The sequence below is a fragment of the Geotrypetes seraphini genome, chromosome 12 (genome assembly GCF_902459505.1).
Source record: "Geotrypetes seraphini chromosome 12, aGeoSer1.1, whole genome shotgun sequence".
Taxonomy (NCBI): Eukaryota; Metazoa; Chordata; class Amphibia; order Gymnophiona; family Dermophiidae; genus Geotrypetes; species Geotrypetes seraphini.
The window spans coordinates 90,742,958-90,756,882 of record NC_047095.1 but is presented as its reverse complement, the minus strand read 5'-3'; the positions used below and the strand labels follow the sequence as shown (position 1 = coordinate 90,756,882).

General features: G+C 47.1%; 1 protein-coding gene across 4 annotated transcripts in view; it reads left to right on the top strand.

The window, feature by feature from the left end:
- The window catches only part of RC3H1 (ring finger and CCCH-type domains 1), a 446,950-nt gene that overhangs the window by 381,056 nt on the left and 51,969 nt on the right, over positions 1-13,925 (top strand). For all 4 annotated transcript variants that reach the window (XM_033915444.1, XM_033915446.1, XM_033915443.1 and 1 more), the window contains one exon: positions 11,178-11,327. In XM_033915444.1, coding sequence (XP_033771335.1) covers positions 11,178-11,327 — 150 coding nt within the window. The remainder of the gene's footprint in view (positions 1-11,177; positions 11,328-13,925) is intronic.

Sequence of the window (13,925 nt, the reverse complement as noted above, 5' to 3'; positions counted from 1 at the left end):
TCAAGCATAAACACTAATTTTCTTAAAGTGCCCCACAAACCATATACACGGAAATCCTAATATAGCAGACCTCAGCAACGGCTGCTGAGGTCTGCTATATTAGGATCTCTGTGTATATGGTTTGTGGACACTTTAAGAGAATTTTAGTTTTGGCTAAGCCATAAAGGGTACTCTACCCTTCTGTTATCCTTTATTCTATCTTATCTCTAGAAAGAAATCCTCTGTGTTTTTCCCAGTGCCTATTTGAATTCTGTCACAGTTTTTTCTCCCCAGCCACTTCCACCAAGAGGATGTTCCAAGCATCCACCATGCTTTCTGTGAAATAGTATTGGGTGGTAATGCCTGGAATGCTCTCCCAGAATTGGTTCAAAAACAATAACAGATTTAAAAATATTGTACGATACAAAATGTTAGCCCCAAGTCTTGTGGAGTCCTTATCCAAACCGTATTTTCTATGCATTATAGCTGGAATTAAGTGTCATTAAAGAACAGCTGTAATGTAGTGTTTTTCCCTTTTCAAAATTTTGTTATTCAGTATTCAAAATATTTCAGTCTGAACAACGTAAATTTGCAGGTTGAGCTTATAAAATTTCTAAATTGTTTTTATTTTTAAAAATAATCTTAAAAATCATGATCATAATGATTTTTATCCCAGGACAAGCAGGCAGCATATTCTCAACATGTGGGGGACGTCACTGATGGAGCCCCCTAGCGGACATTTTTGCAAGCAGACTTGCTTGAAGACCTTCAAGCTTGCGATTGGCCTGCGCATGCGCGCGAGCCCCTCCCGCCCGACCTAGGGCATACGTCTCCTCAGCGTGGCCTCAGTTCTATGTTTTCCACAGAGCCAGAAGCACTGCTCCCTTGCTTCGCGCAATCTCGTTGTCCCTCTTGAACCGCGGCTTGTTTGTTTACTTTCAGTTAAGTAGCTGTGCCCGCGTCTTTATTTTTCTTTTTTTCGTTCAGTATATTTTTGACTAGGTTCACCGGTCTTGTTCTGGCTGCCTGGCCTCGCGGGGCGCGGCCGTCCTTTTTCTTATGTCCGGCATTGTTCTGGGTTTAAAAACAGTACTCAGTACAACCGGGTTATCTCCATCACCGACCCTCATCGTTGGTGTGTGGAGTGCCTGGGTGCGGAGCACCGCGCTGAGTCGTGTCCACGTTGTGCGACTTTGCAACCGCGGGCTCTTCGTTGGAGGGTGGCCTCATGGATCCTGCGGGACAGGCCTCGAGCTCGGCCTCGGCACCCTCGTTGGGTGCCTCGGCCTTGAAGTCCTCGGCCTCAAAGTTCCCCTAAGCCTCAAAAGCTCCAGCCTCGGCTCCTCCTGCTACTCTGGTCTCGGGTAAGTCTCCTCTTTCTTCCTCAGGTGTGCCGTCAAAGAAGCCTGCCTCATAGTCTCATGTCAGTGCCGCCTCGTCAACATCTTCGAGACATCATTCTAAGCGTGCCTCCTCATGTAGGGAATACTCTTCCTCGAGGTTGCCCCCGAAGGAGCGCCCTGCTGCACCTACAATCCAACAGCCTTTGGTCTCGGTGCCTATGTTTGAGGACATGCTTAAGGCTATTCTTACCAAGCAACTTTCCTCGGTGGTGAGCCAACTGGTCCCGACCTCGACGCCCCTGACCTTGGTCTCGACCCAGCCTGGGTCTGACTAGCTTGAGCGACCTTCTCTCGGGGCCGTGCCCGCAAGACTTGTCGGGTTCCCTCGAGCGATTCTTCATCCCCCGAGTCACCTGTGACTTTTCGAGGATCCAGGACAGGGGCCCACTTTTCACCCGCTACAATGTCGAGGCTTGCCCCTCCTAAAAAGCTCCGGTCTTCTCCGCCCCTTTGGGGCAGGTCTCCGACCGCAAAGCCTTCCAGACACACCCTTGTCCTCGAGTTGGACTCTAGTTTGCGTTCCCCATCAAGACAGATGCCAGCCTCTAAGGGGTCTTCTTCGAAACTGGTGGAGGACTTTTCCTTTACCCCGTCTTCTCCGAGGCTCCGCCAGCTGATTCTTCGGACTCCGGGGTCCTCCCTGATCCACCTTGCACGGGGTCGTTCCTCGATACTTTAGTCGAGCCTCTATGATCTCCCATTCGCAGGACTCCCTCTTTCTTGGCTGCCCCCAGATCTCGCTCGGGGTCTCCTCAGGGGGATGAATCTTCTTCTCGAAACTCCTCCTTTACTCGTTTCATCTCTGACATGGATAGGGCCTTGAATCTGGACCTCCAGTCTGAATCCCGTTATACCCAGGAATTCCTGGCGAAAATGGGTGTTGATCATCAGCCCTATGAGGCGCTGCGCTTGCCATTGCACCAGGTTCTCCAGAAAACATTTCTCCGGAACCTGGAGACCCCTATGCGGTCACGGCCATTTCCTCCATGTGGAAGTCCCGTTAGCGGACGATCCCGGTTAAGGAGTTTGAGAGTTCTCAGCTTTCTCACTAATCCTTGGTGGTCGAGTCTTCCTTTAAGAAGTCCAACCCCTCGAAGGTTTACGCTGCCGTCCCTCCAGGCAGGGAGGGCCATACGATGGACAAATTTGGTCGCCGTCTTTATCAAAACTCAATGGTGGCGAACCGTGTCCTCAACTATAACTTTATCTTCACGTCCTACTTCAGGTTCTGTGTGGACGCCCTCCGCTCATTACGGGAGGAGGTACCAGATTCTCGGTGTCAGGAATTTTGTCTCCTCGAGAAGAACCTCTCCCAGCTCCACCTCTATATGTTTCAGGTGGTCTATGACACCTTCGAGTTGTCCTCGAGGATCACGGCGTTTGCTGTCTCCATACGTCGCCTCGCTTGGCTCAGGATTGTGGACATGGATCCGAATCTCTAGGATCGTCTTGCCAATCTCCCTTGCATGGGTAATGAGCTCTTTGATGATTACATAGAGGCAGCCACCAAGCGCTTCTCGGAACACGAACGGTCCTTCACTTCTCTGGTGAGACTTAAGCCGAAGACCCCCTCCGCTCGGCAATACAAAATTCCTCTTTGGAGGTATCCGCAGAAATCTACTCCTGCATTCTCTCGGCCTCCTTTGAAGCGGCAGCAGCAGCGACAAGCTAGGGCCCAGCTGCCGGCTCCAACGAAGCCTGAGCCGTCTTTTTGACAATTCCAGTCTGATCCTTCGGGCTCCCTTCCTCCTGGAGCCTTCCCCCCTCCCCATCGGGGGTCGTCTCCATCATTTCTTTACCCAGTGGGAAAGTCTTACCTCAGACAGTTGGGTACTTTCCATCATCCGGGAGAGGTACTCCCTTCACTTCAGTCATGTGCCTCTGGACCTTCCTCCAAGAGAGTTTCCTTCTGCCCGGTCTCAGCTGCCTCTCCTTCTGCAGGAAGCTCAGGCCCTTCTTCACCTTCGGGTGGTTGAGGAGATTCCTCCAGACCAGTGGAATACCGGATTTTATTCCTGGTACTTTCTGGTACCCAAGAAGACGGGGGATAATAATAATAATAACAGTTTATATACCGCAGTACCGTGAAGTTCTATGCGGTTTACAAAAGAACATTAAAAGTACAAATTGAGAGAACTTAAGGGAAGTGAAAGCAAGAGGGAAATTGGGTGAGAGAACCGTTATAGAGGGGGAAGAGAAAAACGGGTCAGCTGTCTAGATACTTCAGGAACAGGTGTGTTTTTAGGCGCTTCCTGAATTCCTCATAAGTGGTGGGCGAGAGCAGTTGTTCTAGATCTTTACCCCATAAAGCTGCCTGATGTGAGAAAAGGTATTCATGGTGTTTTTTCAGTTTGCATCCTCTAACTGGGGGGGTAAACAAAGTTCGAATGGGAGCTTCTCTTGTGTCTGTTGGCTGAGAAGGAGAAGAGGTCAGTTATGTATTTAGGGGCTAAACCATATAGAACTTTAAAGCAGAGGCAGGCGAACTTAAACTTTACGCGAGCTTCCAACGGCAGCCAATGTAACTGTCTGTAGTATGGCGTCACGTGATCAAATTTCTTTAGACCGAAGATAAGTCTGACCGCAGCATTTTGCATTAATTGTAAGCGACGCATATTCTTTTGGGAGATTGCTAAATAGGCGATGTTACAGTAGTCAAGTTGACTTAGTATGAGGGATTGTACCAGGATTCTGAATGCTGAGTTATCAAAATATGATTTAATGGATTTAAGCTTCCAGAGGGTAAGAAAACCCTTTTTGTTAAGGAGTCTACCTGGTCTTTCATGGTTAAGCATTGTTCAAGAGTTACACCCAGTATCTTCATGGTGGGCTGAATAGGGCAATTAAGTTTATTGATGCCTAGTGGTGTTTTGGTGTCAAGCGGGTGTGGCGAAGCAACGAAAAATTTTGTCTTCTCTGTATTGGGCTTGAGCTTGAAGTCTGTCATCCAGTTCTCATCAAGTTTATGGCTTCTGATGCTTTGGGAATAGTTTCCGAGAAGGAGTTGGCAAATGGGATGATGATCGTGAAGTCATCTGCGTAACTGAATAATTTTATCCCCAGCTAGGTTAATTGTGCGCCCAGTGAGGTCATGTAGATATTGAAGAGCAATGGGGATAGCGGTGACCCTTGCGGTACACCGGATGGGTTGCTCCAGGTATTGGAGATATCAGCGTACCTGATAGGTGCGGGATATAAGGAAGCCATGAAACCAGTTTAGCACTTTACCCCTGATGCCAATAGCGTCTAGGCATTGTAGCATTTTCGCATGGTCTACCAGATCAAAGGCGGAGCTCATGTCAAATTGCATGATCAGGGCACTGAGGCCCTTGCTAAACAATAGACGCAGATTATCTAAGATAGCCATAATTACTGTTTCCATGCTGAATAGAGGTCTAAAACCGGATTGAGTTTCATGTAGGAGGGAAAACTGGTCAAGATATTTCATCAATTGGGAGTGTACCAATCCCTCCATGATTTTTACGATAAGTAGAATGGAAGCAATTGATCTGTAGTTGTTTACTTGAGCTGAGGATTCTTTACTGTTTTTTAGGATTGGAGTTATTATTATGTGGCCGTTATTAGTGAGGAATTTCCCATTTTTCAGGTTGTGGGCTAAATAGTACGTCCGATCCTGGACCTCCGTGCTCTGAACAAGTTCAGAATGCTCACCCTTCCTACCTTGTACCCCCCTCTTGGACGAGGGGGACTGGCTGTGCTCACTGGACTTCAAGGAGGCATACACGCACATTCCGATACACCCGGCCTCTCGCCAGTATCTGAGATTCCGGGTGGGGGATCTTCACCTCCAATACTGTGTTGTTCCCTTCGGCCTGGCGGCCTTTCTGAGGGTTTTCACGAAGTGTCTAGTTGTGGTAGCTGCGTCCCTGTGTCTCCGCGACCTGCAAGTGTTTCCCTACCTCGATGACTGGTTGATCAAAGCATCCTCGCGGCACGAAGTTCTGCAAGCAACTAATCAGACCATCTTGCTCCTTCAGAGTCTCAGCTTCGAGGTGAACTTCCCCAAGTCCCACCTCTGTCCTTCCCAGTCTCTGGAATTCATCGGAATGGTCCTGGACACGGTTCGTCTCCGCTCCTTCTTGCCTCGGCCTCGTCAAGAGGCCCTTGTTCGTTTATGCCAGAGTGTGGCCCATCTGTCCTCGGCCCCGACTCGGCTCCTGATGGTCCTCCTAGGGCACATGGCCTCCACAGTTCATGTGACTCCTTTTGCTGGACTTACCTCCGTATTCTTCAATGGACTCTAGCGTCCCAATGGAAACAGGATCGGGACCCTGTCTCTCGACTCATTGTCGTGACTCCTTTGTTGAAGAAGTCTCTCCGTTGGTGGATGCTTTCTTCCAATCTTTCCAGAGTTTTTCTGTTTCATGCTCCTCCTTCGCAGAAGATCCTGATGACGGACTCGTCGGTAGAGAATGACACGGGGAAAAAATTTGTTCCCGTTACCGCCCCGTCCCCGGCCGACTATCCTCTGCACCGCCCCGTCACCGCCATTCCCTTCACCGCCCCGTCACCGTCACCACCATCCCTTTCACCGCCCCGTCACCGCCACTGCCATCCCATTCACCGCCCCGTCACCGTCACCGCAGCATGCATAAAAGCCTCAAACAGGTATGATTTTATATACTTATCTTTATTAACGTATAAAGGAAACATTCTTTACAACTTTACAACTTAGTTAACTATACAAAAACAAAACACAACCTGTACTTTTAATTGTCCTTATTTTTTAACCCGTGGATGAACAACAAATCATCTGCACAAGTGGGTTAAAATGCAAACCTGCTACCATGAAATCTGATTTTTAAGGGCATGCATTCGTGCAATTGTGCCACAGCAAATGGACTTTGGTGCATTTGCCAAGGGAGAATCGCTACTGTGGCTTTGTAAAAGGGGCCCTTACTGAGTGAAGTCCATAGTCACCTAGACCAGTGTTTCTCTCAACCAAGTTTCCCAGGCCAATCTCCATCCCTGACCCCCATCCCCATCATAATAGTAAATAGTACTAATTGTAATGCAATTTTTTCCATTCATTTTTCATGTACACTACTATATAACATTAATTCATTATGGTAACCACAAAATTAAAAGAAACACAAAGCACACTGTATGCAGAGAAAATATTAATTAATATTGTTTCATTTTTCAAAGAGATCAAGACAGATGACTAAAATATGCAATGTCACTTCAGAAACTATAGAAAAATAGACAAATATAATGCAAAATATAGATAACTGATATAAATTCTCAAAACTGACACATTTTGATCACTAAATTGAAAATAGTCATTTTTCATACAATTTTTCTATCACTAATCTTCCCCACCCCATATATATTCCGCAGGTTTTCAAAGAGATCAAGGCAGATGATTTTATGCAATGTCACATCAGGAACAACTATACAAAAATAGACAAATATACCCCCCTCCCCTTTTACTAAATCGCAATAGCGGTTTTTAGCGCAGGGAGATGCGCTGAATGCCCTGCACTGCTTTCGATGCTCATAGGCTCCCTGTGCTAAAAACTGCTATTGCAATTTAGTAAAAGGGGGCCATAGTGCAAAATATAGACAGCAGATATAAATTCTCAAAACAGACACATTTTGATCACTAAACTGAAAATAAAATCATTTCTCCCACAAGTGGACATGCTTAGTTACGTCAGCTCTATGGCTGCTTTAACTGTAAGGTGCCTGAATCTAAGGCTATATGCTACCATTCTGTAAAGGAACCTGGGAGCCCATTCACTGCTATAGAATAGCGTTCCCTGTACAGTCTCAGGGTGCCTATGAGGAAGAACCCACTTGGAAAATTTCCCCTTATTTTTTAAGGATTATAAAAACAGAAGCAATAATATGAAAAACAAAACCCAGCCTTAAAACAGGCTGAATTAATTTGTGAACCATTATTTAAAGGATACTCAGAAAAAATATTGTTTTCCCTTAACTTAAATGAAATAAATATATTCCTGTCCATCATTTGACTATAGCTAAGGGCAAAAGAACCTCATAGAGCTGCAGTGAAATAGAAAAGTGATTCTGTTTTACTGTAATCTCTGCATTAAGTAGATTTGCACACCTCAAGCTCCTTAAATCCTGATGCACTTCTAGCTTTTCCTGTATCAGACTTTGCAAGATTAATAAATGGAGCATTCTTCTGCCTGCCAGTTAAAGGATGAAAAAAAAAAAGCCTATAAAGTTCAAATCACAGTTTGACTAAACTCGAACTTTTTTGATTTCATTCTTTCTGGCTGACCACAATAAGCACAAAGGTTGGGGAAGGGGTAAAACACGGACCTCGCGGATCTAAACCCGTACCGCCTTAAAAATCTGAGGTCCGTGTCCATGGCAAGAGCAAGCAGAATCAGGTCCAATGTCCGTGCGTTTTTTTTTTTCTCAAATTGTATACCACTACACTTGCTGTTTTTACTTGCTTCGGGTCTTCCTCGTTGCCGGGACCTGCCTACTTTCTGTTTCCGCGAAGGCAGGACCCGGCAGCGAGGAAGGCCCGAAGCAAGTAAAAGCAGCAAGTTGTAAGCTTCCCTCCGGGGCTCTATTGTGTGCGTGCTGGCTTCCCTTCTCTTCCCTCCGAAACCAGAAGTAGCGTCCCGGGGGGGGGGGGCAAGAGAAGGGAAGCCGGCACGCACACGATAGAGCCCCGGCCCGGAGGGAAGCTTACAACTTGCTGCTTTTACTTGCTTCGGGCCTTCCTCGCTGCCGGGTCCTGCCTTCGCGGAAACAGAAAGTAGGCAGGTCCCAGCAACGAGGAAGGCCTGAAGCAAGTAAAAGCATGCTGGCAAAAAAAGGCAGGCGTCAAACAAAATTTTCGGCGGCAAGTTAGCCCGGGAAGGAGCATCGGCGGCAGCAGCAGGATTAGCTGGGTGGTCATCTAAATCAGCCGGGGAGAACACTTACTTGTACCTGACGAAGTGAAACGAGTGAATCCAAGCGAGGCAGCGACTGCAAACAAAATTCAAATCCTGGGCTCGGCTCCGAAATCCAATCGCTACTGCTGCACTACAACCCATTAAATATCAGGTGTGGCAGTAGCGATTGGTCCCCTTCTTTGAGCAAAAAGAACTGACCAATGAAGAGCCTATATATTAGGGGGCGGAGTCAATGCGGCAACGTGCAAGTCGGGTAGAGACTAGAGAGTTGAGGAGACAGACCACGCGGAGACAAACATGGCCGCCGGAAAAAATCTGACACCCGATCCCGAACTAAAGACTCACGGTGAAGACAAGGTAAATAGCGGTACATAGAAGGGGGTACATTTGCCTGCGGGGACAAATCTTTTCAACGTTTTTGCGGGCGGTGAAAACTTTTGTCCCCGTGTCTGCGGCGATTTGGCTATGGAGTCTCCAAAGCCCGCAGCCACGCCGCGGCTCCCTGCGGGGATCGCTCCCCGTGTCATTCTCTACTCGTCGGCTTCTGCTTGTGGGGGCTCATCTGGACGGTCTTTGCACTCAGGGTCTTTGGACCGCCTTTGTCACATCAATCTGCTGGAGCTTCGAGCGATTTTCCTCACCCTTAAAGCTTTTTGTCGTCTGCTTCGCTACCTAGTGGTGCTGGTCCACACGGACAACCAGGTCGCCATGTATTATATCAACAAACAGGGGGGAACAGGGTCCCTGTCCCTGTGCCAGGAGGCGATGCGGCTCTGGGATTGGGCTATCCGCCGCAACATATTTCTTCAAGCGGTCTACATTCAGGGCCAGCACAATTGTCTGGCGGACAAGTTGAGTCGTCTTCTGCAGCCTCACGAGTGGTCCATCCATTCCTTGACCCTGTGGCAGGGGTTTGCTCGTTAGGGGACTCCGAATGTCGATCTGTTCCCGTCCCCTCTGAATCACAAGTTGCCCCGCTTCTGCTCCAGGGTTTATACCCCTCTTAGGCTCGAGGCGGATGCTTTTCTGCTGGATTGGACGAACCTGTTTCTGTATGCGTTCCCTCCATTCCCTCTAATTCTGAAGACTCGTCAAGCTCAAGTCCACGAGTGCCACCATGATTCTGATAGCTCCTCGGTGGCCCCGACAGCCATGGTTCTCCCTTCTGTTGCAACTCAGTTCCAGGGAGCCTCTTCTACCTGTTTTTCCTTCTCTGCTTACGCAGAGTCAAGGTTCTCTACTTCATCCCAACCTACAGTCTTGAGAGCTTGGTTCCTCAAACGTCTCTGCACTTGACGGCTTGGTCCCTCGAGACTTAATGCCCTCATTCCAGTTTTCTCAGCCTGTGCTGGATGTTCTGGAGGCGTCTCGAAGGAGTCCACTCGCCAATGCTACCATCAGAAGTGGACCCTCTTTTCTTCCTGGTGTGCTACTCGGCAACAGGAGCCGCTATCTGCCTCCTTATCTGCTGTCCTGGATTATCTGTTACACTTGTCTGGCGCTGGACTCAAGTCCTCTTCGGTTCGAGTCCACCTTAGTGCCATTGCTGCTTTTCATCAGCCGATTGACAGGAAGCCTATCTCTGTTCATCCTGTGGTTTTCCGCTTCATGAAAGGCCTTTTCCACGTTCATCCGCCCCTTAAACCTCCTCCTGTGGTTTGGGATCTCAACGTGGTCCTTGCTCGCTTGATGAAACCCCCGTTCGAGCCGCTAGTGCGGGCTCACTTGAAGTATTTTACCTGGAAGGTTGTGTTTCTGATTGCTCTCACTTCTGCCCGTCGGGTCGGTGAGCTTCAAGCCTTGTTAGCGGACTCACCTTTCACTGTCTTCCATCATGATAAGGTGGTTCTCCATACCCATCCTAAGTTCTTGCCTAGGATTGTCTCTGAGCATCACATCAACCAATCCATTGTTCTTCCTGTGTTTTTTCCAGAGCCCCATTCTCACCCTGGAGAGGTGGCTCTGCATTCTCTTGAGTGTAAGCAGTGCGCTGGCCTTCTACTTGAAGCGCACCGCTGCTCATCATTCTGCTCCCCAGCTGTTACTCTTTTTTGATCCAAATTGCTTGGGTCGCTCTGTTTCTAAGCGGACCATTTCTAACTGGTTGGCCGCTTATATCTCTTTCTGTTATGCTCAGGCTGGTCTCTCCCTGCTGAGTCGTGTCATGGGCCACAAGGTCAGAGCGATGGCGACGTCTGTTGCTTTCCGCTGCTCAACTCCGCTTGAGGAAATCTGTAAGGCTGCCACTTGGTCCTCGGTTCATACATTTACCTCGCACTACTGTCTGGATACTTTCTCCAGGTGTGATGGCCATTTTGGCCAGTCCGTTTTGCAAAATCTATTCTCCTAAATTGCCAACTCTCCCTCCATCCCATTCTGGGTAGCTTGGAGGTCTCCCACATGTTGAGAATATGCTGCCTGCTTGTCCTGGGATAAAGCACAGTTACTTACCGTAACAGGTGTTATCCAGAGACAGCAGGCAGATATTCTCGCAACCCACCCACCTCCCCTTAGTTGGCTTCTTTGTTAGCTATCTGAACTGAGGCCACACTGAGGAGACGCATGCCCTAAGTCGGGCAGGAGGGGCACACGCGCATGCGCGGGCCAATCGCAAACTTGAAGGTCTTCAAGCAAGTCTGCTTGCGAAAACGTCTGCTAGGGGGCTCTGTCGGTGACGTCACCCACATGTTGAGAATATCTACTTGCTGTCCCTGGATAACACCTGTTACGGTAAGTAACTGTGCTTTATGGTCCTTATCCTTAAAGGGGGAGGGATTTATCAATTAGAATGCATACTTGAATTCTATTCTATTTCCAGTTTTCTTCTCCTCCACTCCTTTTCTGCATGTTGTATTGTGAACTTAGTTGTCTTTGCTTGGTTTTATGTACTTAGGCTGCTAGTAACAGGCTACTGTTGCAGAGGGAACCAAGCCAGCCACCACCACCCCCTAAGTGGCCTGCAATGATATCCAGTGAACAATTGAGCCTGGAGCTACACCAGGTGGAGAGAGAAATCGGCAAAAGAACTCGGGAGCTAAGCCTGGTGAGTAGTTCTTGATTGTACAGGTGATGGTGGGTTATGGTGTTGCTTGGATGGCTGCAGCACTTTAATTTTTGCAGATTATCATTTTCTCCCATCAACAATCAGGACTGAATTGGGTACACAAGTGGATGAATCCATCACAAGGCCCCAGAACATGTCTTCCAGAACCCTAAACTAGTGAATGGTTTAGACATTGCATATGTAGTCCTTCCTGCACAAAACGGTCTGTCTCCATTTTATTTTTTCTGCTGTGCCAACAGATGTAAAACAAAGTCCTCCTAAGACTTTTCAATAGTGTTTTATCTTTCAGTGTGGGTTACTTATTTCTTAGTCATTTTAAAAGGGAGTAATAGATTTCTCTCAGTTCCAAATGATTGGTGTGAAGCAGCCTTTTGGTTTCCAACCTGGTCCGTAGGTGACAATGACTTGTGTTCCCCAGACTATACTGGAAAAATCTAGTGCAATAGGCACATCATTGTTGAACCTGTGGGTTGTATATCTCTGATTGTGAGATCTGCTCTAGAAAGCCTCATTTACACTTTTTGCTCTGCCTCCCCTCATTCTGGGCTGCCCTGTAACCCTCTCAGTTTCTATCAAAGCAGATGGTCAGTCCTAGAGTAGAAAACAAAACATGGGTGTGAAAGCCAGTGACCATACTTCTTGGTTGATGTGAAAACTGGAGACTACCTTTGGCAAAAAGAGGGGACTGTAATGTAATGTAATGTAATTTATTTCTTATATACCACCCCCCCACACCCCCATCTCCGAAAATGGGAGAAATGAGTCTCTGCAGAATGACGTCTGTAGTTCAGATACCCAAAGTACTGATGTGATCAATACCAAAATCGCTATTTTGACTGTTAGGTCCATCAGTGACCTAACAATCTCAAATTGTTCATACACAGCTCTAGTGAGAGACTTCAAAATGAGATTAAGACTCCACGTTGCAAAAGGTTGACATACAGAAGGATGCAGACAAAATGCTTCCTTCAAAAATCTGAACACATCTGGTTGAGAGGCCAATGTCCTTTCATTCAACTGGGATTTGAAGCGCGAGAGACCTGCTACCTGTACTGAGGAAGCCAACTGTTAGCACTTTTCTAGCTCTTCTTGAAAGAAAGCTAGGACTAATGAAACCAGTGCAAAGACCGGATAAATGTAAATGAAGCTCTCACACCCGTTTTATTTTCTACTCTAGGGCTGACCATCTACTCTAGGGCTAACCATCTGCTTTGATCTCGCGTTCAGAGATACATAACCCACAGGTTCAAGTATAAGAACATAAGAATAGCTTTACTGGGTCAGACCAGTGGTCCATCAAGCCCAGTAGCCCATTCTCATGGTGGCCAATCCAGGTCACTAGTCCTGGCCAAAACCCAAGGAGTAGCAATATTCCATGCTACCGATCCAGGGCAAGCAGTGGCTTCCCCCATGTCTTTCTCAATAACAGACTATGGACTTGGAAAAGAGACGACTGAGGGAAGATATGATTGAAGTCTACAAAATTCTGTGTGGAGTAGAATGGGTACAAATGGATCAGTTTTTCACTCCATCAAAAATTACAGACTCGATGAAGTTACAGGGAAATAGTTTTAAACCAATAGGAGGAGAAAAAATTTCACTCAGAGTATGATGTGCCTATTTACTAGAAAGAAGATTGAGGTAATTACCTAATCTTCCCGTGTAAATGCAATAATGATGACTGAGGTATAAAGAATATCTTTTAGAAGACTAGTGTTGGTCAAACAGTTCTGTGTAATCTCACTTCATAAGCTGGACAACTCTCACCCATTCACTTCACTGAGTTACATTTCAACAAACCCTGAGCGTGAAAGGCATTAATTTTTTACCCAGTTCAGTTCTGCTTGTTGACACAAGAAAGCAACATTTCTTACCTCTGTAGACAACGGGCTTAATTGGGCATATAATTCCTCCCTCTCCAAAAGTGTTTACCAAATGCCTAGTAGTAGTAGTAGCAGCAGCTTTAAGAGATCAAGGGTTTCAAGTTTTCCCCTATCTTGACAACTGGCTCATAAAAGACGCCTCTCCTCAGAGAGTGTGTTCAGCAACACACTCAACAATCCTGTTCCTTCAGCAATTAGGGTTCGCAGTCAGTTTTCCAAAATCCTAACTTCAACCCTCTCAAACTCTACAGTTCATTGGAGCCCTGCTTGATACCATTCAACTCAGGGTGTTCCTATCTCAAAGACGGGACAACCTGATTCAACTTTGCAATCAAGTACACCATCTTCCATCCATCTCAGCCAGACAAATGATGAGACTATTAGATCATATGACATCTACAGTCCACATTACTCCCATCATGAGACTTCATCTCAGAGCAGCTCAGTGGTCCCTGGTGTCTCAATGGTCTCAAGCTTTAGACCAGTGGTTCCCAACCCTGTCCTAGAGGATCATCAGCCAGTTGGGTTTTTGGGATAACCCTAATGAATATGCATGAGAGAGATTTGCATATACTGTAGGTGGCAGGCATTCAAATCTGCTCCATGCATATTCATTAGGACTATCCTGAAAACCTGACTGGCTTGTCCTCCAGGACAGGCTTGGGAACCACTGCTTTAGAACCTTTTTCACAGA